This window comes from Muscardinus avellanarius (assembly GCF_963383645.1).
Source record: "Muscardinus avellanarius genome assembly, chromosome: 11".
NCBI lineage: Eukaryota > Metazoa > Chordata > Mammalia > Rodentia > Gliridae > Muscardinus > Muscardinus avellanarius.
Window position 1 is genome coordinate 48,813,634 of NC_137797.1, and position 23,172 is coordinate 48,836,805.

Consider the following 23,172-nt stretch of genomic DNA (forward strand, 5'->3'; position numbering starts at 1 on the left):
TTAATAGATTTCCCAGCAGATGTAAGTGCTGACAACCCAGATTAGCTCTTTCAACAACTTGTAAACCAAGATTCCCCAGAGCCCTGTGGATGGGAAGCATATTAATATCAACTCTGTGACCACTCAGCACCATGACATGAAGTGTCTGCTCAGGAGGTCATCTCCAAAATGTACCCCATACATCTTCATGTACAAGAGATGATAATTTATCACACAGACATAGGGATCTACTGTAAACTAATCCAAACTGCTGATGATACACTAAATCAGTTTGAGTGATGAGTTTAAATAAAGCTGCAAGTGAAGTACTGAAGGATACAGATCCGTTTGATCAATGATATGTCACAAGGCAAATGAAATGCAATGTTGACACACACACAGAGTCCCTTGTTGAAAATTAACCAAATCAAGTATCAGCGCATAAGGGCGCACTTTTATGCAAGCTTCAAATGAAAGCTTAACATAATGGCAGTCAGAAGGTATATGCTGTTTCAGAAACAACTGAATAGACTGGGTCAGGGAAAAGGAAAAGGATGTATGAAAAGATGATATATTTTGCGTGCCATGGAGAGTATGACAGGATAAAGAAAAAGGTGGCAAAACAATAATCCTTCCCAAATAATATAACTATAGTTACTCAATCTGCTGAGCAAATCCATACACACAGATGAAGAAAAACAATAAAAAATTGTATACAGAAAATGATTTCACATCACCTTGCTACCAGGAAATCAAATTCAATTTGTGCTGCCCTTATGAAAGCTTAGGTATTTTCTAAAAATGTCATGCTACAACTTCAATGGAGAAAAACAAAGGAGTGGGATGAGAAAGGACATTTCTCCAGATAGTTGATATTCATGGAGGGCACATCTTGAGAAAAAAAAAATAAAGGTTTTCCCAACTATGTGATCAGAATAGAGCCTGTAGCACTTGGCAAGGAGGTTCAATGGATTCAGATATTCTGAAGGTGTCCCCAAGGAAAAGAGGTGATTAAAGTAAATTTCAGCCCCTGCTGAAACAAGTTTGTAAAAATATGTTATATAGAAAATCATTCTTCAAGAAATTTATATATTTTTGTTGCATTATGTGTAGTTTGTCATAATATATTTAACTCTTGCTTTGTATTTTACCTTTCAGTTTATTTTGGGTAAAGAGAGAATTATACTACTAAAATATGACCTGATCCCAGATGTAGTTTATTTAAATTTCAAAATGAAAAGCTTACTAAGAACAGATAAGATTGATTGCTCTCTCTGTCTTAGCATAATTGTATTTCAGGTGAACATCAATTTACTTTAAAGGACACTTCTAAGTAGCAGAATGCATCATAAATAATTCATCAATCACAGCTACTAGGAACATGATTTACTCCGGCAGATTCAATAGAATAAAAGTTCCATTTTTCTATATTTGTATCTGCTTTAAAGAGTTTAATATATTTCTATTTCTAAGAATCCATTCTTAGATCACATACTTCTTATTCAAATGAAGCATGCTGAAACTGTTTCTTCTACTTCGACTATTTTCTAATTGAAATAGAAACATTTAATTATTATTGGAACAAATAACTATCCATGTCTATCAACAGCAAAATAACAATATAAACAGTACATATCTGGGAAGTAGCCCAAGGTTTTCTCAAAATATATAATTAAAAAAGGCCAACATAATTTGTTTTCATACTATGTAAATTGTTAAATAAAAAAACTTTTGTCAGCCTTTCTGAAAGCTTTAAATATGTTATTTAGGATCAGTCATATATGAAAAATATTTCAATTCGAAATTACAAATTAAACAGATTCTGAATTGTGTAACAGTTCAAGTTTTGTCATTTTATACAGTGAGCAACCTATCTATAACTTATATTTGTCATACAGAAAGATATGCTTACCTTACACATCTTAAAGTTTTCCATCAAATTCAGCACTTTTGTATTAGCAATTTCCCAAACTTGAAATATCCTTAAAGTAAATATATTGACAAGGAAAAATGCAAGAGAAAACAAAGCATTTTACTTACTTGCAAACCCCTCTGAAAAACTGAATGGCCCATAAAATTAGCCAGCATTCTAATTAAAGCAGCACCCTGTGGAAAAGAGTAATAAAAAAAAAATTTCAACCATGTATGACTTAACAATATTGTATATCAATCAAATGTAGTTTGTTTCAGGCATGTTATTCTCTTTTTAAAATATTTAACTTAAAAAGCACAATAACAATATCCCACATATATAATTGAACATAATCCGCATAATTGCATTATTTATTTTGTGGTTTTTAAAGTTTTATGTGTATATAAGCTAAAACTGTAAAATGGAAGTCTAGTGGACAGAATATCTCAGAAATGATAGACTGTATTAAACATAAAGTGTGACAAAGTTAATAAAATATGGGTTTTGTACTCATTAGCTCATAATCTGATAACAGAAGGCTACCCATGCAAATAAATATGCACATTAAAATATAGCTTTGGAGTAACATAGGTACTTATTTTACCCCTAACTCAACCAAGAATATTTTAGTTGTAGAAGTGGAGAGCAGAGAATATCACACAGTCAGAATGCCTGGGCTCAAGTCATGCCTCTGCCATTTACTTGTTGGTTTTCAGTCAGAAATTTTTTTGTGTGTGGTATTGGGGATGGAACCCTTCTATTTCCAGGCTACATTCCCAGACATATTTTATATTTTATTTGGAAACAGGGTCTCCTAAGCCAATGAGGCTGGCTTCGAACCTACGCAATCCCCTGTCTCCATCTCCCAAGCGTGGGCCTCAGAAAATGTTTTAACCTCCTTGTTCTCACTTTTTTTTTTTCTCTTGCAATGTATAAGAATTAATAGTGCTACTAAATGGGAATGTTTTAAAACTTAATACATATACAGAAAGCAGTTCAAACTAAGTCTGAAAAATAATTGACATTATTTCAGACTGTCTTAATAATTTTTAATGTCTTAACTACTTATTTTAGATGCTAGATTTAGCCACATATACAAACACATCTGATCAATATGAATATTTGGAGTAATAGAAGAAAAGACTAGCCTAAAAGAGCCTATTGAAGCTTGAGAACCTTTATTGTAATATTGTAGAACAATATCAGTGTAAAAAGGTAGACATGTAATCGATATAAAATATTTCAGAATGATGGCTAAGCTTGGGTGATCATAAAGCTGAATGTATAATAATCCTTCAAGAAGATACTTCAATTCACAGTTCTCTTAATTACGGAGCAATACATTATAAGCATTGAATATTTAGGTATAAGTGAAAGACTGCTTGGGGGGATTCCTTTATGAAAACCTATCTCTTTATACTCATCACAAATTCACACACTATCATAACTTCCATACCAAGTTTCTCTTTCAAAATATTTTTATTAACATGTTTTAATTATTCATATTAATGGGGTTCAGTATATTTCACGGCACGCATGTAGAGTACTTTGATCAAAGGTGTCTCTTTTTTTAATGGAATCATAAGACTCTGTACAGATGTTTAGACTCATATATAATACTCAGATTCTGTGGATTAAACACCATTAAAGCAATGTCTCAAACATTTCAGTCACCACCACATGATGAGCTGGAAAACTATCATTTTTTATGCCTCTCCTGATACTTTTTCCTCCCACACCTTCTACTCTTTACTGCATTTTTCCTCTTCTTTATCTTCTGCACACTTGTGTAAGTCCATAAAACATAAGCATTTATGATTCAATCTGGGGACCAGGTTGAATTCCCTTTAGAACCTATCAGCTCTACTGCCTGAATTTCCTTGACAAGTTCTCCTCCTCTACATTTTCAAATCTAATCTACCCACCCTGAGGGTAAAATCTGTCGGTTCTTCAGCAAATCTAACCCTTCCTTCCCACCTGGGGAGTGAGACAGAATCTCAAGCAGTCAACTCAAGCTTTCCTTCAGAACCAAGTAGCCATCTTCAGAAGATTTAAGTGTTTCCCTCTAGGTAATGATGACTTGGTCTCTTGTCAGGTTATAAAAACTATCAATTTGGCATGGCCTAATGACAAAAAAAAAAAACTTTCAAATAACACAAAATGTACTGGTTTTTTTTTTTTTCTTTTCCTGGGTTAAACTAGAGAAGAGTGCTAACAGGAAATGAAAACTATAAATACAATCAATGTTCAAAAAATTATACTGAACTCATTATTAATGGATTGCATAATTCAATTAACTTTTAGGAAAAAAATTCTCTCTTTAGAACATTTTAGTGTTCTCCAGAGCAGCATACAGCCTTCTTTATTTAACTAGCCTTTCTTTCTAAAGACACATTTTAAAATTCCTATTTTATGGAGTTCATAGACAGATGGGCTCACCAACTGTCATCATTTAGCCAACACATCCTAAGCAACTACTATGTATGGATAATAACAAAGATCACAGCTCTTAACGTAGGCATGGCTCATTACAAACTTCTTTTAAAATAAAACGCTAAATTCTCTTTCATGTCTTTAAATCATTTGTTCATCAAACTCATATTCTTTACAATATTTTAACTTATATTCACTTGTGATTCAAAATTCTAGCCCAGGGCAAACAAACTGGACATTTAAGCCCCTTAGGTAGCTTATATATTTTCTTCTACAAGGGTTTTCAAGTTTTGGACCAGCTCAAGAAAACCAATTACAAGAAGGAAGATATGAAGATAATTAACTGAATTGTTTAAAGTTTCATAGAAAATATACCATAAAAGTATGCTAAACCACTTAACACTTAGTAATTTTTGCATTTGAAATGCCCTTTTATGTAAGTTTCCATCATTAAAAAAATACATTGAAATGCACTATTAGTCTCAGAGACAAGAAATACTTCCAGAAAAATAATTGTGTCCTCATATTTGACATTACCCTTCCTCTGTGCTGACTCAGAGATATTACTTTAACACAATAATGGAGAAAAAAATATCCGCACACAGCAATTACTTTGCATTCTTGAAGACAAGCTGTTCAGCCATGATATACAATATTTCAATGGTGTACATTAGTGATAAGCAATATTTTATAAGAAGGGGAGATCTCAACTAATGTATTTCTTCAACATACAGGTTTTGAGTAAGGTGGGGTATTAGTATCTTGTAGACTATAGGAATGACACAACTCTCCATACTCAAAGACTCAAAGCCTTATAAGTTTGAAGTGGTGAGTTGCCAAGAGAAAAGTACTGAGGTTATAGTGAGGGAAATGGAAAACAGAAGTTAGGGTCTTTCTGCAGATTCTGTATGACCTGTTCTTGAACATCCACAATTGGTATTCCATACATATCTGCTGAGGAAATCAATGAAGAAATGGAATCAAGAGCAAAGGAGGATGAAATATTGTGATAAAAAGCAGAGGGCAAACTAAGTGTCAGCAGTGTCATGGAAAACACGTTTAAGCCTTAGTGCTTCAGATTTCAAGGAAAATAATAGCTAAGACAAGGGCATAGTCACATGTAAGAGAGAGCTATTTAAATAGACTTGTGGGTGTGAATGGCAATCTAGAGAGGAATGAAAACAGAGAGGAAAGAGAAAGCTAACAGCATGTTCAGGTGAAATTTGTTCATTTTTTTAATATGGGAGAAAATTTTTTCAAAGCAAAAGATGATCTGTTGAGATCGAGATTGGAGACATGATAGATAAAAGATATAGTTATTGAAACAAGATTCCTGTGAACTAAACTATTAAAATTTAGGTTCGTTTTAGACAAGGACAGTCTTCTTTTGGCAGGACCAGGCAGGAGAAAGATGAGTTCAGATAAATATTTTGAAGTGCAAAGTACAGAAGCTAAGAAATACATTATAAGCCAGGCATGGTGGCGCACGCGTGTAATCCCAGCCTTCGGGAGGGTGAGACCAGAGGACCACGGTTCGCAGACAGCCTCAGCTTAGTCTTTAGTGAGGCACGTCACAGCTTACTGAGACCCTGTTTCAAAATAAAGAATGAAAAAAAAAAAAGGCAGGGTGTGTAGCTCGGTGGTTGAATGCCCCTGAGTTCCATCCCCAGACCTGCCCCCCCCCAAAAAAAAAAGAAAGAAAAGAAACTACATTATACACAATTGACTGAAAATTCCATCAATGTGAAGACTTGGTCTGAATCTCCACTGTAGACACATACACAAAAAAAGTAGTTCTTGGCACATAGAAGTTTCTCAGAAATTACCAAATGATGGGTGGCTTATACCTTCTCAATGACACAGAGTGATCTGAGATTACATTTGTTGTGAAGATTTAAATTACATTTTAAATACCTAAAATGTGAAGTAATTAGGGATCAATAATGATGAAATATAAAGAGAAGCCATAAGTCTTCACTATTAATAATGTGCCTGTCATTCATTCAGAAGATAACACATTCTATATTCATAATATTATAAAAAATTTATTACTCTCTTGATTTGTCTAATTATAAAATTGAGGCATAAAAGGTTGTACAACTTGTTAAAACTGACCTATGTAATAAATCATGGAACCAAAATTAGAAACTCATTTATATCCAATTTCAATCAGTAATCTGAAGCAACGGAAGTTACTTTCTTGTGATCCAATATCAAAATAGTCACATAAATCTTCCTAAAAACCTTGGGCATTATAAGAACTAAGAAAAAGAAAAAAAATCTTAGATTCCTCAGACTTGAATCCATAACATCTTCATAGAAGAAGCTGAAAGAAAGCTAATTCAATGAGACATAGTTTTAATGGTGCCAATATTTTCAGAATTGGGAATGGAATGGAAGACATGTATGACTTAATAAAATAGAACATGTTTAGGGGCTAAAATAAAGATATTTGGGAGCATATTTATTAAAACAAAATGCTACCAAAATTAAAGATAGTGATATTTTTATCAGATGTTGTATGTGGATGTGGCAGCTGTGGAAATATATTGCTCAAATTCCCTACATCTTCACTTCTCAGATTTTACCACCAGGAATGTCACACATTACTTTGTTTATTCCTAGTCAATGGCTAAGAAAGACACTGTGACAGAGCCCATTCTAGAAAGACAGGAAACTCCTCCAACGGACAACTCAGCAGTCAACTCCTCACTGGTCTGGATAAATGTTTCTTATAACAGGGCTGTAATCTGAAATTCTTCCAATCTCAAGGGTCCTTCCTTGACTTGGCTGCCACCTACAATCTGGTCTTCCAAACTTCTCTGGTACCTTTAACAAGCAAACCCCTTGTAAATCACAGTGTCTTCTTAAAAGATACAGACTGGCTGACTGATTCAGGGTAGTTTTCAGAGAAGAGAACCACACATGTAGAAACTGTTGGATGATAAATCATCAGAATAAGTTTATAATTAGTACACTCTAGTAACAAGGAACATACATACCAAAACAGGAGCATCGTTTCCTTCTCACTCCTCTCTAGAAGTCATTGGCTAGTACATATTCTACACTACAGTTGTGTTTGTTGTCTGTTTTGCTCTACACCCAGCTAAGAGGAAGTAATAAATAATGTATCTTTACTTTTAGTTTATATGGGAAAGGCTGAGATGAAGAGATTAGATAATTTGGGTGCCTACAGATAGGGTGATCACTGTAACTTGTCTCCAGACTGTTTCCATTCACTCAGTTGTTTACTTATTTGATAATATAAGAAATCTCTGAGATAAGAATTTCCTCTTGTTTATGATTTATTGGAAGATTTATTGTATCAAAATCAAAATACTTTTAAAATATAAATTTCCGTTGGTGTGATTATAAATTAGTACAATAACTATGGAGATTATATGAAGGTTGCTCAAAACACTAGAATTAAACTACCATAGGATCCAACTATACTACTCCGTAGTAATTTTTTAAAAAATTAAATTTAGAATATTTTAAGGATAGATTTATATCCATGTTTATAGCAGTACCATTCAATCCACAACAGTTAATTCAAAGAACCAACCTAGGCATTCATCAATAGATAAATTAATAAAGAAAATGTGGCATATATGTACAAAAAAGAACAAGATTATGCCATCTGCATAAAAGTTAATGGAACTGGAGAATAATGTACTAAGTGAAATAAGCCAGTCTCATAAAGGGGAGAGTTGTATGTTTTCTTTCATAAGTGAAAGCTAGAGAGAAAATAGGAAACACAAGGGACTTTAAGTAATAATGTGAAGAGAGGTCTATAGCATTGTGGAAGAGGATGGGGGAAGGATGGGGAAAACAAAAATAGGATTAAGGAAGGAATCAGTTCAAACAGTACTTTGGCAACATTTACAGGTATTAAATCAATTTCACTAACATGTATGGGGAGGGAAGAGGTGGAGAAAAGGTCAGATGCAGAACAAAATACACCAAGAACTATGTGTATGTATGTTTATATCACACTGACTCTCACTATGATGAATAATTGCAATGTACTAATAAAAGTATTTTAAAAAGCAAAATAAAATATAAATTTCTGACAGATATCTCTACACTAAACTTAGACATGTGTGTTAATGAAGAATATCATTTAGTTTGGAGCAAAACACATCTTAAATTCTCCATGGGTTTACAAAATATATATGTGTTTTTAAAAAATAATAGATTAATAGCTATATTTATCATTGGAAGAAGAACAAAAAGAAAGCAAGAGAATACCTACTCCTTAATATTCCTCATTTATGAACTCATTGCAAAAAAAGGCTAAGAAAGAAAATAAAATAAGAGAAGAATGAACAGGGGAAGAAAATTAATTCCATACAAGAAAGGAAAATTAATGCTTGATTGCCCCACTCACCCATGCTTAGAACTTTGGAGTCCTCTGATTTATGATTTCCTGAGGTCAAACCTCTATCCCTACATGGATAAATTACTTTAAAGCCTACTAATGACCACCCCAGATGTGTTCTTAACTCCACAAATCCATCCTATAGGCCATATCAGATTAATTTTAATAACTACTCAGAAGCATAATGCCTGCCAAGAATCCTAGTTCTGCCATCTACCAAGGAATGTTAGATGATCTAAGTATCTGCAGTTAGAATATAATGGAAGTAATGATTCTAACTACTAGACTACTTCAATTAATAATGACACTAATTTAAAAACCTACCTCAATATTTTTTTTCTGAAAATTCATTTATATTATTCATATAAACACTTGTGATAGTGTTAGGTATATAACAAGTTTCACAAAAAGTATGTAGTATTGTGATCTTCATTATTACCACTATTGCCAGTTGTATGTTATCTGCCAGCCTCATAACACCTTTACTTAAAAAAAGAAGTCCCAGCCAGGCATAGTGGCAAATGGCTGTAATCCCTGTATTTGAAGGCATAGGCAGGAGTATCACAGGCTGGGACAGCCTCAGCAACTTAGCGAGATTCCCAGCAACATAGTAAGATCCCTTTTTAAAATAAAAAATAAAGATAGGGCTGTAGGTACAACTCAGACATAAAATGCTCCTGAGTTCAATCCTTAGTATCCCTTCACAAAAATGTCCTATGCTAGTAGTCAAGGCCATTCATGAAATTAACCACCACCAACAAATATTTATTACCATATAGTCAAATAATCAACTTCTACTCTCATTATCACATGAATATGCCTTATGATCTTGTGTTTTAGTCACACTATTAACTTCAAATGCAATAATATTCCTTTGCAATCCAATATTCTAAATCTTATACATTATGAGAAGCACAGAGAAACTCTATACTATGATATAAAACTTCCCACAACTTTGTTAACTCAATATGTTTCTCCACTCTTACAGCAATAGGTAAGTCATTTTACATAGACTTACTTTTGGCACTCCTATAGTCATTGAAACCATAACTTTTTCAGTGCCAAAGAAAGATGATTCTAGTTAAGAGAGGTCTCCACCAACTCCTTGCTAGGTTCATATAAGGAATCCAGACCAGAAGATTGCTGCTAATACACATGTACTCAATACTCTCTGTTACGAAATTCAGTATTTATTCTTACTGAGACCACATGTTCTTGTTGTTTTCAGAATTCTCTAGCAATGATAAAATGATATAATTATATGCAAACAGGGCAGTTTATATTCAAGTCAATGGGAGACTAAAAAAAGATAACCAAAGAGAGGACCACAAATCCCAAGGACAAGAAAATAATTCTCAGAAGCATTGAAATCAGCCTACACGTGCATGTAAGCATTCAACTCAAGATATTTGAAACATCACAATACTGTACCCTGAAATGAATGTCCTGGAAACCACAACACATAAGAGGAAAAATCAACAAAATAGGTAAGAAAAAAATGGCTGATACAGTAAAAAATAAAATGTACCAGATTAAAGACTAATAAAATAGTAAGGTTCTGGGTAAAAAATTGATCAAGGTAAAAAAGAAAATGATCATACAAATGAACAATATTAGGAATAAAATTGAGAACATAACTATGGAAGAAGTGAAAATTTAAGATAATATTCTAGGAACTTTTACTAATAAGTATAAACATTTAAGTAAAATAATTTTACATAAATTATAACATTAAAATAACTAAAGCAGAAGTAAAAAGTGGTTTAAAACATTTAAAAATCCAACATATATATGTATATATATGTTAATATAAATAAAATATCAATATATAGCACATACAATATATAAAACAATAATCTAAAGTATTTATATATATTTATATAGCAGGTAGTATATAATATATAGTATATGAAGGGATGAAGAGACTTAGAAGTTTAGCCTAGAAATTAAGCTATGTTATAATATAAAATTCTATTAATATAACTTGTTGCATTAATAGTTTGAAAAATAAAATTTATTTAGTCATTTTAATTATGTGAGAGAAAAACATTTGATGTAGCTTGGCCTTTATTCAAAATAATAACATAGCTTAAAAACTAGAAAGAAAAAACATATTTTAACTTACAGTTATTAAGGCTATCTTCTAAAACTGTACTCAGTAGTGAAGCATTATATTCATTCTCTTTAAAAATGGACATAAGAATGCACTCTATTAATACTTATTTGCAAAAGAGCAATGAAAATTAACAAGAAGAAATTAATAAATTAGCATATTCAGAGATGATGTGAAAGTCCTCATAGAAATCCCAGAAAAATCTATAGACACAATCTATAAAATCAATGACAGAATACAGCAAGGTTGCCTGACACAAAATAAATAAGTCAAATTCAAGAGTTATTATAAGTGTGGAAAAAACAATTTAAATAATTATATAGAGAGTGCCATTTTAAAGGCAAAAAATACAAATAAATATAACAAAACCAAAGCAATTAGAAAAATCTCATTCAGTGTTCACAGAAAAAGCTTTATAACTTAACCAAACAAGTTCTAAAAATAAAAAACTGCGTGTTATATAAAGCTAGAAAGAGCTATTGTAAACTTGTCAAACATTCCAACATTTCTTCAGAAATGGTCTCAATCTGAAAATTAACATGAATTAGAAAAAAAATCTAGCATTTGTGAAACAGAAATATATGAGAGAATCATCACTTTTAATAACAAAACTATAAAGATATAGTGGTTAGACCTCAGATAATAATGTTGGAGCAGATAAAATGATAGAGTATGAGGCAAGAAGAAAGGATCAATTACAAGTAAACCAACATTGATTTTATTGTTAGCTGACAAAGATGGTATTATATACAAGGGAAAAGGGCAGATAATTCAATAAATAAAACTGAGATGATATGCTAAGTTAGATTAGTCAATCACAAAAAATAAGAAATCAGATGCTTTCCCTAATATGTGAGAGCTAGAGAGAAATGGGTCATAGGAGGAAGTCTAGATGAAAAAGGAAATCCTATATAGGAGCAAACAAGACAACCTAAAGGAGGAGAAAGGAGGGGGGAAGAAGGAAAATCTCTAAAACACACAATGTACTTAACCATATCAAAGTCAACCACTAAGCCAAGCAAGGGAGGGAGGAATGGGGAGGGAATGGGGTGGGAATTGGGTAGGGGTTAAATCAGTGATGTGTACATGTATGTACACACAAGTTTTTTACCCCAATATGATGTATGAATAAAAAATTTTAAAAAAGAAAAGAAATTGTGTTTTTATTACAACATAAAGAAACAACAGCAAACAAATATTCAAATGGACAATTAAATGCCCAATTTAAAACTTAAAACATTAAAATTATTAGGAAATATAAAAGCATGTCTTTATGAATTTAGAATAATAAAGGATACTTAAAAGTTATGAAGCAGCCAGGGGTGGTAGCACATGCTTGTAATCCCCGTGCTTGGGAGGCGGAGACAGGAGGATCACACAGGTTCAAAGCCAGCCGTGCTGGCTTAAGAGACCCTGTTTCCAAATAAAATATAAAATAAGTCTGGGAGTGTAGACCAGAGGTAGAAGGGCTTTCAGGAACCCCAGTAGTACCAAAAAAACAAAACAACAACAAAAAAAATACAGTATGAAGCATGGAAGAGAAAGTAGATAGAACACATCTAAAAACATCTATCTGGTGAATAAGACATTATAAATTAAAAGATAAGCTATAGTATTATTAGTAATAAAATATTATCCAGAATATAAAAAAGAGAAACTACTCATTAATTACTAATTAAAAGAAATAAGCAAAGAAACATATAAAAAGAAATAACATTTTCCCTGGAAAAGGGCAATAGATAGAAACTGAAAATTCAAAAAGTAAGAAACCCAAAGGGTAATAAATACATAAAAGAGACACAAAGAAATGTAAATGAAAACATTAAAATAGCAGCCATAAACAAGAAAAGAAATGATTGAGAATTTAATAATATGAGGCATAGATAAAGCTGTGAGGAAATAAGAGGCTTCAAATGCTTCAGTGGAAGCTTGTGCATGGGTATAATGTTTTGTTGGGTAGTGCTAAGATAAATATAAAGAATACTTTTATGGACATCCAATAATTTGGGGGTCAATGCTGTGCCAGGTCCCGCTATAAGACCTAAAAATGATGATACAGAATACAATTCCGAGTGGAGCCTTTGTAGAGTCTACATACTAGACCTTTTAGACAGTTAATAAAGAAGCAATTTAACACAATAATGCCAGGTACCAATTACTGCAATGAAGACAAAGCAGGATAAGAAGAGCGTGCTGGTGGAGTTGAGCTCCCAAGTTTTATTCAGTGTAATCAGGGAAGATCTCTGTAATAAATCAACATTTGAGCAGAGAGTAGCCAAATGAAGAAGCAGAAACTCACATTGTTAACTGATAAAGAGTGTTCTAGGCAGAGAAAATAAATAATAGATTCTGAAGATTAGAAATTGAGAGAGTGAGAGTGAGAGTGAGAAAGAGAAAGAGAACGAGAGAGAATGAATTAGAATGGGGCTTGAAGTTCCAGGCTCCCAAATGGAGCACATGTTGATGGAGAAGAAAAATGAAACCTAAAAGATGGGCCTTGGGTGTTCCAATATTTAGAGGTTGAGAAAAAAATCAAGTTCATAGAAAGAAACAAGGGATAAATGGTCAATGAATTACTAACAAACCAAGAAAAGAAAAAAAATTGTTTCAAGGGGAGAATAATCATTACCATAAAATGTGCTAGAGAAAGCAAGTCAACTGAAATGAAGACTAATTGGACTTCACAATGTGGAATTAATATTTGACTTGACAAGACAGGTTTGGTCAAGTGGCAAGAATAAAAGCATAATTATAGCAATTTTGTGAGAGAAAGGGAAGAAAGGAATTGTGGTTTCTTACTAAAAGAACATAAAGATATAAAGGAATAGTCCAAGCCAATGTGAGTCAAAGGGATTTTTATTAAGAACAAAATATAACATTTTATACAGATAAGAGTAATTGAATAGAAAAAGAACGGATGATTCGAGAGAGAGGAGTTGGCTCTGCAGAGCAATCTACGTAGGAGGAGAACAAGAGGCTGAGCACACACCAGAGACACTGCCCTCTACCAATGCCATTGAATCCATCTGTTTCAGTAAAGAGCACAGGAAATGGTGAAAACCAAAATTAGTAGGTGAGATTTATAGGTTTGGGAGGTGGAAAAACCCTGATTTATTGACTCTATTATTTCAGTGTAATAAAAGCAGAGTCATCCGATGAAAGTAAGGAGTAAATGAGTGTGAACACCAAGAAATATCGTAGGTATTAGTTGTCTTGACGAATCACAAATTGACCTGAGAAATATAGATACATATGCCTTTCAGCCCAGCCATGGCGCCAACAGGTTTGTACATTGTGAGTGACCCTCACACATGAACAAGAGGGCAGACAAAAATGCAAACAAACCTAAGTCCCTGGATATGGAAATGGATTAATAAACTTTCCTTTATTCATTTTGTATGGTGATTACGATAAATGACAGAAGTATAGGTATGAAAATATGGATGAAGTAAAGTTAAGTCTATGATACTTGACTTTTTATTACTATAACACATATCAACTTATAAAAGGAAAAGGTATATTTTGGTTCAAGTTTTAAGGGTTTTTGTGCATGATCTATCAGCTGTCGTAGGCTTGTGAAGAGGCAACACACCATGGCGGGCTATGAGGCTGATTAAAGCCACGTACCTCATGGCTGGGAAGCAAAAGTTAGAGGAAAAGGATGGGATTGTGGTCTCTCTGCCTTTAAGAGGTGTGGTGGCTTCCAACCGTCCTATTCTAGCACCTCCCAATAGCACAAAGGACCAGGCCTTAACCCTAGCACCAAGTCTTTAACACATGGGCTTTTAGAGGACATTCCAAATCCAAACTATAGTAGTCTGTTGAATGGTTATTTATGGGAAAAGAAGAAGGGACACGAGAGGAATAATTTGCGTGCAGGCATATTTGACAATATTCTGTTTATTTGAAAAATTTCTTAATTGGTATCTTTAACAATAATTAATATAGGTATTGGGGTAAATTGTTAATCTAATGTCATTTAGTTCAGTCTCCCATGCTTTATATAAGTTTCTTATTCCTCTTAAGTTCTTTTAGTTCTATTAAGTTGGATCTATTTATACAGCTCTTGGTGCTATAGTTTACTCTTTAAGATGTTTTAAATGAACTTATCTAATAGAGGAAAACTAAAATAAGTTGAATTAAATTGGCCAGATACTCAATATAACCCTGTAAACAGTTAAGATCTTATAAATAATAATTTTCTTTTTAAAATCAATTTACAGTTAATATGTTCTAATTCCCATTAAAATGTGAATATATTAATAATACAACTGCTTAAGAATAAATAATAAAAGTATTTGTTTTCTTTACTTCTAGATCCAATGGAAGGATGATTATGAAGGCTAAATGTCTCAATAAAAGTACTGAATAAAAAAATTCACGTTTATTAGGAAGTTCAGCCAACACTATTTGTTTGTAAAAACCTAATATACTCCAATCTCAAAATCAGTTTAAACTTAAGGACAACAGGCTCTAAAATAATTATATATATATCACATTTGATTTTTAAATATCAGCAACAAATGATATCTTCATCCCTTATAGAACTACTGTTATTTTTCATCAGAATTAGACTATCACAGCTAGAAACCCATAAGAAATTTAGTGTACTAAGAAAAGTACAAAATGAATTAATGTTAGTGGAAAAGGCATGTCAATTGTACTATATAAATAAGACTTTAAATAGACACTTGCAGAATATTGTGCTAGAAAATGTCATAAATTAAATACTTAACAAGAGCATTACAATTTAAGTTTTAAATATACTTTTAATACAAATACTCCCCTAACTTCTAATATGAAAGAGTCATGTCTCTTCTTAAAGTGGACTGGCTTGCTTTAGCTGAAAGGTAACAACTTAAATAAACATCGTTTATTATGCAAACAATAATATATGGTTCATTAGGCAACAAAGTCGGTGCAATAACATTTTGGTGTTAGTTGAACATTTTGCCTGAAAATTGGAGGCGGGCTGCTATGGGGTGGGTGGAAGATGACTAAAAGCACAGACATTTGAAAGGAAGAAAGTATTTCTTAACCATAGAAGCCTTCATTTCTCTGTCATCAATCATCATTGGTACCCGTAGACTGTCTTTCTAAAGGTAGTGTGAGTAAACTATTTTCTTTTTTATACTTTTATTGGTATATTACAGTCTCACAAAGCACTTGGTGCGCTTTCCCCTGGCTCCCTCTTCACTACCCACTTCCCCATAAAAGATTTTGAAACTGGCATTGGTATTCTCGCATATGTACATGTCAGTTGAAGTATGTCCTTCATTAATTCTCCCTCCCTCCCTCCCTTCCTTGCTCCCCAAACCACCTCCTTTACTTCACTGGAGTTCTCCTCCATTATCTAAACTCCCTCTTGTCCTCATTGCTCCCTGGCTTCCACATATGAGAAAACATATGCCCCTTTGCTTTCTGTGACTGGATAATCTCATTTAACATAATGTTTTCCAGATTCATTCATTTTCCTGCAAATGACATATTTTTTTTTTCTTTTTGGTTGCTGAGAACTCCACTGTGTTGTATCACATAATTTTTCAGTCCATTCATTCATCTGTTAATAGACACCTGTGCTGCTTCCATAATTTGGCTGTTATGAAATATGCTGCTATAAACATGGATATGCATGTATTACAATCAATTCTGATTTTAGCCCCTATGAAATAATATTATTTTCTTTTCATATTAAGAAATTGAGTGTGAATCTTCCAGAAAGTAGGATATTCTCCATGAAGACTTTCCACAAATAGTTGTATATAGACTCTTGCTCAGCTTTACTCTAAATTGAAGTTTTTTCATTCATCTAATTTCATCCTTCTGTTAATATAGTTGCTATTCCAGTATTTGCCACCACAGCTCACAGATACTGCTTTGGGGAGAAAACAATGGCCTAAAAATTGACAATTTTCACTCTCTCACTGTCTGTGAACATGCACACACACACACACACACACACACACACACACACACACACATCTAGTAGCACATCTTAAGTTTCCATGTGGTTATAAAAAGGCAAAAAATCAAGTCTAAACTTCAATGATATCATCTCAAGGTATACCAAATAGAATCTTTTATTTTATGGCTAATCAACCTTGTATTGAAATAGTTCATTATACTGCGTCATATTTCAGACTTGAAAGAGTGTTTTTAGAAATGCACAACCTTAGGAAAATATTAAAACAACTGAGTTTTGACATAAGGTTAGAATATTTTTCAACTTCAAAATAATGTGCATGTTAAAGGGGGAAGTCATTTTATTACTATTTTAATTGGAAATTCCAGATGTTCAAAACTTTTTTCCTAAAATATGAAAACATTAAAGTGACTTCTTTTTTTCTAAGTGGCATTAAAATGAAGTATATACAGTACATTGTGTCTGTGAGGTAATTTGAATAAACATCTATAGCTTGTCTATTTCAAAATCAAATATGTCATACCATAATTTTTTTCTTAGATGGATAAATGCATCACTGGGTACAAGTATTAGAAGACTCCATGGAAAATTAAGGAAATTCAAGTCAAGATGAATTGAGAATTGGAGGTCAGTTCTCTAAAATTGTAGGCATGCTTTTCACATGAACAAGATGCACTAGACATAACCATAAATAACTATGTCCTTCATATGTGCTCAGAACTGTCTTTTTTTTCTGTGAAAACCAGGATGCAAGAGCTGCTTACTGATTCAGACAAAATGTCTCTGGGCTTCCTTGTGCACAGAAGCTTTATTTAGCAATTGTGCTGAATATCTCATATGTTCTGACACCACTGACAAGGACAAAAGCATAGTATATTTTTTCATTAAGTATCCATAGGAGGAACTTTTCAAGGATGGGCTCACACAAGAGGTTGATGAGATTATTTACACAGATGGACCATCACCGAGTTCAAGAACAATATTGAATAAAGCCACGCTTCCCAACTCCATTTTGCTATAAAACTGAATTTACCATCCTACTGGATCCATAATAAAAATGGGTATTACCAGCCTAAGTAATGTTTCAAACATTGCAATTAATCCGCATAGGAAATGGACCCATCGCATTTACACTCCATTTTATCACCCACCTATAATTGGAGAAGCAAAGAAGAAAAGCATTATCTAGGGCATGGGTTTGATGACTGAATGACACTTTTTAATCTTCATTGTGGCATTTATGCATACATGATATGATTGCTTCTTTGAATGCTACGGAAATTATTTCACAGTACTGATATTTGCAAGATAAGGGAAATAATTGCTTGAGTAAGGTTTTCTATATCTCCCTTTCTGCTATTCTGACTTCAGGGCAAGTTTACAGAGAGAATGAAAAGCCAAGATTAAAGTTTCATCAAATCACCTTAAACCATTCTCAAGAAAATAAATTAGCCTCTCCAAGTATTTTATTAATACATGGATTATTTCTTTCCTTGTATTTCCTCCAGAAAAAATGTATCACACCCAGTTTGGATGCTTTTGAGCTGTGGAGTATAATGCAGAGCAAATTAGATGATATCTAAAGTCAGTCAATGGCAGAAATGTTCATCACTAACCACACTTGTAAAAGAAACGAACAGCTTTCACCTCCAGCTTTTGAAATGTTTTCAGTGCTGCAAAGCACAAATGTACTCTGTCTCTAGAGACTTCTAAAACTCAAAAGCTACATCATCCAGGGAACTAAAGCAGCAAGACATGTGTTGTGAGACAAACACTTTGACAGTGGTGGACTATAAAAGCAGAAAGAACCAGCCCAAGTATTTATATTCGGACAAGCAAATATAGCCTTACTGGAGTAACCCCACATTAGGCATTCACTGTTTAATCCTTTCATTTAAAATAGAATTTTGAGTGATGCCATCAAGCTAGATCAATGAAATCTGAATTTTCAATATCAGAGTTATAAAGAAACAAAATATTTTAACACTTTTATTGGTACGATATAATTAAGCATCACAGTGAGATTTAAAGCAATTACAAACATACATGCCCACCGCCCTTGGTGTATTTACCTCTGTATATTGCCTCACCATGACTGCTGCTCTTTCCTCTCTCCACATATGTGTTAGTGAGATTCACAGTAAAACCTTCTTGTATCACTTATTTTATTTATTTATTTATTTATTTATTTATTTATTTATTTATTTATTTATTGGTGGTACTGGGGTTCCTGGAAGCCCTTCTACCTCTGGGCTACACTCCCACACCTATTTTTACATTTTTATTTGGAAACAGGGTCTCCTAAGCCAGCGCGCACGGCTGGCTTCTAACCTGCGCAATCCTCCTGTCTCAGCCTCCCAAGCACAGGGATTACAAGCATGCGCCACCACGCCCGGCATATCACTTATTTTAACTGTCCTCTTCCTCAAGATTTTTTCTCTCATACCTCCCTCCCCAAATCTCCTTCCATTACTCTGCTGTTTTCTCTGCTTATTTGACTGATTACTTTTGCTTCTTATTTTTGTTCTAGTGTCCACATATGAGAGAAAACATAAAAGCCCTGACTTTCAGAGTAAGTTTATCTCACTTATTATTATATTCCCTAGTTTCAATCATTTTCCTCCAAATGACATAATTTTGTTCTTCGTTATGGCCAAGTAAAATACCATTTTGTTTATAAACCATGTCTTCATTATCCATTCATTTGTCCATGGACATCCAGGTTGATTCCATAACTGACTGTTGTAAATTGTGCTGCTATAATATTAATATACCTGCATCATCATAGTTTTATAACTTTAATTTCTTTGGAAAGCTATCGAGTAGTGGTATGGCTGGGTCATATGGTAGGGTAAGGAAATATTTTAAAATATTATGGTACTGATATTCCACAAATCACCCTTTGAGAATCATCACCTCTATGGATAAAACTTCCCAAGATACACATGTAAAAATAATTATCTTTCTCCTTGGAATCTATAAGGAAGCATTTTGCATTCTTATAGCAAACCTCTGCATCATAGGTTCTGTTATTGCTTCTCTAAATTTTGGCTTTTTGTGTTAGCACCAAAGTTTTACCTCTACCTTTTCTCCATCTTTCTTTTACCATCAACCAATGCAAGAAACATTGATTATTGCTACTACCAGAATTCTAGATTGGCTAATGATGTTGAATATTATTTTCATGTATCTATTGGCTATTTGTATCTCTTCTTTTGTGAAGTGCCTATTCAATACAGTTGCCCATTTCTTGATTGGATTATTTGTTTTTATACTGTAGAGTCTTTTGAGCTCTTTGTATATTCTGAATATTAGCCCTTTATCAGAGTGGTGGTTGATAAAGGTCTTCTTCCATTCTCTAGGCTTCCTCTCTGGTTCTTGATGATTTCCATTGATGAGAAGAAACTTTTTAGTTTGATACCATCCCACTTGTTAGTTCTTGTTTTAATTTCCTGTACTTTGAAGATCTTGTTGAGAAAGTTACTACCTGTGCCTATATTGTAGTGTTGAGCATATGCCCTCCTCTAATAGCTTCATAGTCTCTGATCTAATTTCCAAGTCTTTGATCCATCTCAAGTTGATTCCTGTGCATGGTGAGAGGTAAGAATTTATTTATTTATTTATTTATTTATTTATTTATTATTTTATTATAAGAAAGGCAGACTGCCACATGTGGCACCTCATTTGGATGTGTCTGGAGTCTTGGAAGCTTGACTACACTATGTTCCCCTACAAATGGACCTTGAGAGCTTGTTTGAAGGTTCTAGCAAGGGAACACAGCTACTCATATACCCTTGACCAAAGACTGGTCCTCCTTTATTCAGGGAAGGTTCTCCTCTTTGACGGAGTGCACAGCTTCAGGAGGGAGGGATGTACATGGAGTGGTGAGGGAGGAAGGGGACACCCACCTAGCCAGCCAGATCAGCTGAATCAACCCTGGAGATCAATGGGGTGACAGATGTTGCAGCCAGATCGCCCTCACATCCAAGAGGTAAGGATTTAGTTCCATCTTTCTACAAATGAATAGCCAGTTCTCTCAGCCCCATCTATTAAAAAGGCTGTCTTTTCTCCAGCATATGAGTTTGGCCCCTTTGTCAAAGATCAATTGACTATAAGTATGTGTGTTATTTTCTGTATCAACTATTCTGTTCCATCAGAGAGATGCAAATCAAAACTACACTGAGATTCCATCTAACCCCAATCAAAGTGGCAAGCATAAAGAAGTCAAATAACAACAAATGCTGGTGAGGATGTGGGGAAAGAGGAACTCTTTTACACTGTTGGTGGGAGTGAAAACTAGTTCAGCCACTATGGAGATCAGTGTGGAGATTCCTTAAAAAACTGGGAATGTATCCACCATATGATCTGGCTATACCACTCCTGGGTATCTTTCCAAAGGAGTTGGTTGAAATCAAAGAACTATAGTAACATATGCATACCCATGTTCATAGCATCACAATTCATAATAGCCAAAATATGAAACCAACCTAAGTCTCCATCAACAGATAAATGGATTGCAAAATTATGGGAAATATATATAATGAAACTCTACTCAGCAATAAATAAAAACAAAATCATGTCATCTGCAAGAAGATGTAAAGGACTGGAGAACATTATGTTAAGAGTGCTTAGCCAAGCACAAAAAGAGAGGGGACATATGCCCAAACTAGGCAGTATTAGGGATACCAGAGGGACTCCAGATAATGGAGGGGAAACCTCATCAAAGCTAGAAAGGAAGGGTAAGAGAGGAAGAAGGCTGAGGTTTATTAATGGAGGAGCTATATTTGAATATGTGTATACATGTGAATGTAGAATGGTCAACCTGGATATTCAATGTTGGGAGGGGGGAAGGGAAAGCCAGGGGATGAGAGCATCAAGTACTGTGTGAATGTATGCCATTTTCAATATGATCCCCATTATGATGTGAAGCTATAGTGTACCAATTAAAAACTAAAAAATAAAAAATAATTATAGAAGAAGTAAACCACCCTGATATGTGATGATACTTTCACTTTAAAACAATCAAAAGTCAACTTAACTTTCTAGTGATTTAATGTGAAATAAATGTAAAATGGAAAAAGTAAGGTATCCTTATGTCCTTTTTTTTGAGGGACAGTAAGAATTGTAGTTCACTCAGAGTAAGTTTCTCATATTTTCTACTAGCAACCTCCTGGCTTCAGCCTGCAACAGGTCACTGAAAAGAGGCATTAAAATGAAGTGATTAAAAACTGCTGGTCTCAAAGCTATAAAACTGTTTTCTCAAGCAGAAGTAGAAAATAGTGAAAGATTTAGCTCAAAGTAAACAAGAGTGGAATTAGCAACAAAAAATGTCATAAAGTGGCAGATCAATGGTCCATCAGGCTGTAGGCTGTCCAACAAAGGCATCAAGGGATGCTGAGAGGTAGGTGCGCACATCACTTTCTGTGACCTTCATCTCAGAGGTGAGGGGTATGCTCTGAACATTCCTAGTTTCTCCATCAGCATTGGCAAAGGAATTACAAGACATAAGAAATAGGAAGGAACACTTGATTCAGGATAAGCAAAAGAAATTCTTACTCTGCATTATTTTTCAGGAAGGATGTAAATAGTTCAAACTAAATAACTCTTAAAAAGCAATATAAGCATTTAATAAAGCATAACTTGACTTACTAGAATAGGGCCATACTTACTTCTTTTTCTTGCTAAATGTTTAAGATAAAAGGCAAAAAAATCTTCTCAAAATTCAATGCTCTTAAGAATTTGAAGCAATGAGAAATTAAATTTGCACCATTACCTTAAAGTGTCTGATGCTTGGAGAGCAGAATTAACCACTGTAAGTAATTATATTTTCTCACTGTCTATAAGTCACCACACTAAGCGATATCTAGGATATTTCAGAAGCTCTGATTTTAAAAAGGCTAATTAGACTGATATATCCAAATAATCACAAAATATAAGTGCTCTAGTAGAAAACAAATTGAGCATTTCTTCATGTTTTATGTGTAATATGCTCTCTAAACATATAAAAAAATCAAAGAATAGCCAGTCAGTGTAGTTGACTAAGATCAAAAGTGGAATGGCAATATTCAAATCCTAACTGTGTCATTTACTAATTTAGTGATGTGGACTAATGGCCTCAATTTGCCCATCTGTAAAGTAGGGAGGGAAGGAGTTATTGTTGTAAGTATATTTGAATTTGACAACTTTATTAATGTAATGGACTATACAAAAGTGTCTGGTACATAGTATTAGGTAATTTATAACTGAATTTTTATTTTAGACATAAATACACTAAACATGATAGCTTATCCCCAACAATACCATCACATTCATTTCAAACAGGAAGAAACATTTTCAGGCACTAGGTAGCACTCAAAACTCTTACATATTGTACTCTTAATGGAAATGACTACTACAATAGTTCTAACCACTCCCATTTAGTCGTAAGTTTC

The 23,172-nt window shown here is 33.6% G+C and overlaps 1 protein-coding gene across 1 annotated transcript in view; it reads right to left on the reverse strand.

The window, feature by feature from the left end:
- Nucleotides 1-23,172, reverse strand: part of TRHDE (thyrotropin releasing hormone degrading enzyme) — a gene marked incomplete at its 5' end in the record, with an annotated part of 424,737 nt that overhangs the window by 137,407 nt on the left and 264,158 nt on the right. Inside the window, one exon of the mRNA XM_080706673.1 lies at nucleotides 2,020-2,085. Coding sequence (XP_080562799.1) covers nucleotides 2,020-2,085 — 66 coding nt within the window. The remainder of the gene's footprint in view (nucleotides 1-2,019; nucleotides 2,086-23,172) is intronic.